Here is a 4,127-nt window from a genome sequence, read left to right on the forward strand (position 1 = left end):
CAGCCTCAGCTGCTTTCCTCAGCTACTGCCCAAAAACCTCAGTCAGCAGCTGAGCCACCAGCACACATTTAACAAAAAGAGGTGCTCGGGGCTCCCTTCTTTCCCAGCCAACCCTACAGACAGGATTGCCCAGTTACCAGTGCCCTTCTGACGTCTCCAGTTTGCAAATTTTGTTTCTTTCTTCATGTTTATCACTTCTGCCAGCCTCAGGGCCTGGTCCTTCCTCTGCATCAGCTGCTGCTCAAATGCAATTCTGAAGGCATCTGCCATGATATACGCTTCTTCCCTGCTCTTCTTCAGATTTTCAACCTGGTTTGAATTCAAAGAAAATTTAAAGTGTATTAGCTAATCTGGAAGCAAAAGCAGATTTAAAATGTATATTAAGATACAGACATGTAAGTAAATATAATCGAGGAAATAGTAGGAACTAAAGGGTTTTCCTGATATGTAAAGAAACATATTTTGAGATGTGTATTGGAGTCATTACTCTTCATTGTCTTCATGTGTTCACTCAACCAGCCATCTGCACAATTATCTTTTTGTGCATATATTTATCTCTGCAAAGCACAAGAGCTCAAGGAGGGCAATAATGTCATTTAATAGCTGGGCCAGGAACAAAAGCAGCAAAACATCCCATATCAAGGATCATAATGGACARGCCAGTACCCATTTGTAAAACCAGTAAGTCAACTGGAACTTCTCCAGCAGGATCACAAGGATGGTTCCCACATTTGCAGAGTCAAATACAAATTAGGAGAAAAACTCTAAATCCACATAATTTCACTAAGCTGAAAGAAGTTAGGAGCTTGAAATTGACATTATTGATTTAAGTGTGAGGTAAATACATATTTTTAAGCAAGATCAGCTCGCTGACCTAGCTGGGTGAGTGCGCTGGGGGTGCCCACACAAGGGAGGGGTGAAACRCACCGCTAGGAAGAAAGGAAAAGGTTCAGTGCCAGGAAAGTGTACATTCAAAAGGTATTTTCATTTTTAAATCAGAAAATATGTGAAGGAGAAAAAAGAATACAAATTTTTTTTTTAAAAAAAAATAACCTAGTAAAGCTGAGTAGATATAATTACATTTTTTTCTGTGAGCAAAGTTAGGGCATTACGAGCATCACAAATTTCATCGAATCTGGCTGTGAAACATCTGAGTTTGTGTAAGCAGTGGTTGTTTTTGGCTTTGTTTGGACTGCAGCAGGAGCACCCCCTCCTTGGCCCCACCCAGCCAGGCTTCATTACCTCCTGCTTGAGATGAAGGAGCTGCTTTCGAGTGAGAGCTGCCACTTTGGCACAGGGACAAGGCTGCCCTTCAGCACTACTGCAGCTGCAGGCACCCAGCACCGCCAGCTGGAAAGACAAAACAAACCACAGGTCAGGACCTGCTGGCASAGATGCAAAAAAACATCCTCAAACTACGCAGGGAGTGTCAGTCAGCGTGAGCAAGGCACGGAGTTGGAGGTGATTGCTTCTGACTCACAATGAGAGGTGTGTTTTTCAAGTAAAACCTGTGGGTGTGCCACACCCTGCACACCTCACATTATTATTGTGCTCAGGAAAGCACAGGAAAGCGGGGATTAAGTGCTAGAAGAAGAAAAATAAGCATCATGGCTTGTGAAAAACAGCTTGATGCTTCCTCTGATCTTTCTTTGCAAGCTGGAACGCTAAGAAGAAACTGATTAACAGGCATGCAAAGTAATGTTCTAATTAGCTAAAATGGGTACAAATAAAGGGATATGTAATGAGCAATGAATTTTCTCTATTTTGAACACAGATAACTTTAAAGCAGCCACTTTGAAAAACACATAAGCAATACTTACTTCAAGACCTGTAAAATCAGTAATGTCACTTTTGTTCAACGACATATTCTCCTGGACAACCTTCTGTTGTTTCACATCTAACATTGCAAGGAATTCCAGGCACTGCTGGTTCAAGACTACAAAATAAAACAGAGATCTCAAAAATCTGCTGTTCTGATTTCTTAATTTCTGAGTTCAACTACACCCAAATGAAGCAGTTCTATAATTTAAGCATCAGTTTGGGATCATCATGAGAGGGTGGAAGCAGAAACTCATACCCCAGTTGTTTTTCCTTCTGTGTTCTCCCAGGAGTAATGGCCCACTTAGAGAGATACAGTGCAGTTAGAACTGCACAACATTGGGGAAATAATTATTTAAGTCAGCTATTTTAAAGCTTTTTGGAAGGCAAAAATAAGGGAAAGGGACTTGAGCYCTCTGACCCAGTGGCTCCCTGGCTGCTGTTGCCTCCTTTCCAGTTTAATTTCCAGRCTTCTGCATATCCACTAAGATCAGCTGCCTTTAACAAGAGACTGATCCCCACAGAAAGCCTCATAGCTAAATCCTCAATTATTCCTGAAAAACAGAGGAATAGCTGTTGGTGGCATACCTGCATTTTCAGCTTTAAGTGTTTTAACTTCTTCTGTCCTCAGTTTCAATGCTTCCTTAAGAGCTGCATTCTCACAGTATATCCTGCAGAAGTTAGAAAAAGGCTTTATTATATTTTTTAAAATGTTTTTAAATGTGCACTCAAATACTAGTTTTAAAATAACCTATTAAAATAAGGTAGCTAATATTTCTGCATATTAAAATYATCATTACTTAAAAGATGGAAGAAAAAAAATCAAAAGTGCAACGAGTTGAGTATTAGATTTGACAAGATATTAACCATGGAGCATCATGCCAGCAGTTTTGTCACTTCTGTTATTTTTTTATGGAATAAGTGGTAACATTTTCCCATWATATCTGTACCAATAATCTGTACTTTATTGTTAGAAGCAATTCTGCTGATCAGCAATGTGTCAGTGCTGCAGAACCAAGCCAAGGCAGCAGGGAGCACGCAGGGTGCTCAAACAGGCTCACCCTGCTTGTGACACCACACCCTCACACTCAAACCAACCCAAATATGTTCAACCAAATGTCTGAAAAAAGAGAAAACTAAAAAAAAAACAAACCGAACAAAAAACTAACCAAAAAAAACCCCAAACAAAACAAACCCAAACCAAAATAAAATAAAATTCATGTGTAAGTAGACGGTGCCAAAAGCTTTAACAAGAGATGAGTTTAAGTGCCACATTTCCATTTGAAATGCAAAGAAAATGGTAATTATAAACCTCTGAAAAGACTTGCTAGAAATTTCCTACTTCCTTGAAAGAAAAAAACTGATACTAGAGATGTGACAGCTCTTCTGTAAACTTCCTTTAGTGTGAATCCTGTTTTCAAGAACAGCTGTGCCTTCAGGTGTTGCAGCCTGGGAATACACAATATKCACTGATAATGTGTTTTTCCTTGAAATATTTGCCTCTTGAACAGAACACTGGCAGTCTGATGTCCTAAATGTCAAAGCAATACAATTTATTTGGTGCATCTCCTCAGCCATCAGCAAATGCATCCTCCTCTCAATTATTTCACTTGACCAAAACCAAAGGAAAACGCACGTTCTTCCTGTCCTGCTGCCTCAGATGTCAGAAAAYAATCAGAAAAATATCAGATGTTTTGCAAAGCAGGCTGAGCCCCTGGCATTCTGAAGAAATGTCTCTATCTTTCAACAGTCAACACCAKTTTTGTGGCTCCAAACTACAGAGCTGCACTCCCAAACTCCTCTGTCAGGAAAGACAGAGGGSTTTTCAAGAGGCACCCCTTGATGGATTTATCTATGGAATAGTTTGTAAACTTCTGGCTTATTCTTTGATTCCAAGTAGAAACATTTTTAAATAAAAATACACGCTGACTAATAACAACAACAGCAATAATAACAACAAATAATGACAATAGCAACTCCTCAGACACGTAGACTTCAGAGACACAATTTCTACGTGCAAATAAACGAGTCTGCAGGTCCCATTTTTCAAGGTCTGTTATACATTATCAGTTTAGTGCCTCTGGCACATTCTGCTTGCCCAACCACACCTGCTGTCCACCTGAGTGACTCTTATTTAAACACAGAACCTGTTCATCAGCCTCTCTCTAAAGYACTCAGTTTTACCTGCACTCACGCCCAGATCTACACTGCAACACAATCAAGAAATTATTAACCAGGAAATTATATTTCCACAYGCATGCACATACCATTATTTTCCTCATCTACAGTTAAGGTAAATAAGGATAATC

The 4,127-nt window shown here is 39.7% G+C and overlaps 1 protein-coding gene across 1 annotated transcript in view; it reads right to left on the bottom strand.

Moving 5' to 3' along the window:
• The window catches only part of CCDC125 (coiled-coil domain containing 125), a 13,971-nt gene that overhangs the window by 4,643 nt on the left and 5,201 nt on the right, over positions 1-4,127 (bottom strand). The window contains exons 7-10 of the mRNA XM_057385572.1: positions 2,407-2,550; positions 1,821-1,936; positions 1,243-1,350; positions 138-309 (exon numbers count right to left, since the gene is read on the bottom strand). Of these exons, the coding sequence (XP_057241555.1) occupies positions 138-309; positions 1,243-1,350; positions 1,821-1,936; positions 2,407-2,550 (540 nt within the window). The remainder of the gene's footprint in view (positions 1-137; positions 310-1,242; positions 1,351-1,820; positions 1,937-2,406; positions 2,551-4,127) is intronic.

This window comes from Malurus melanocephalus, unplaced genomic scaffold (assembly GCF_030028575.1).
Source record: "Malurus melanocephalus ecotype Western Australia unplaced genomic scaffold, MMel_1.1 scaffold_844, whole genome shotgun sequence".
Lineage (NCBI taxonomy): Eukaryota > Metazoa > Chordata > Aves > Passeriformes > Maluridae > Malurus > Malurus melanocephalus.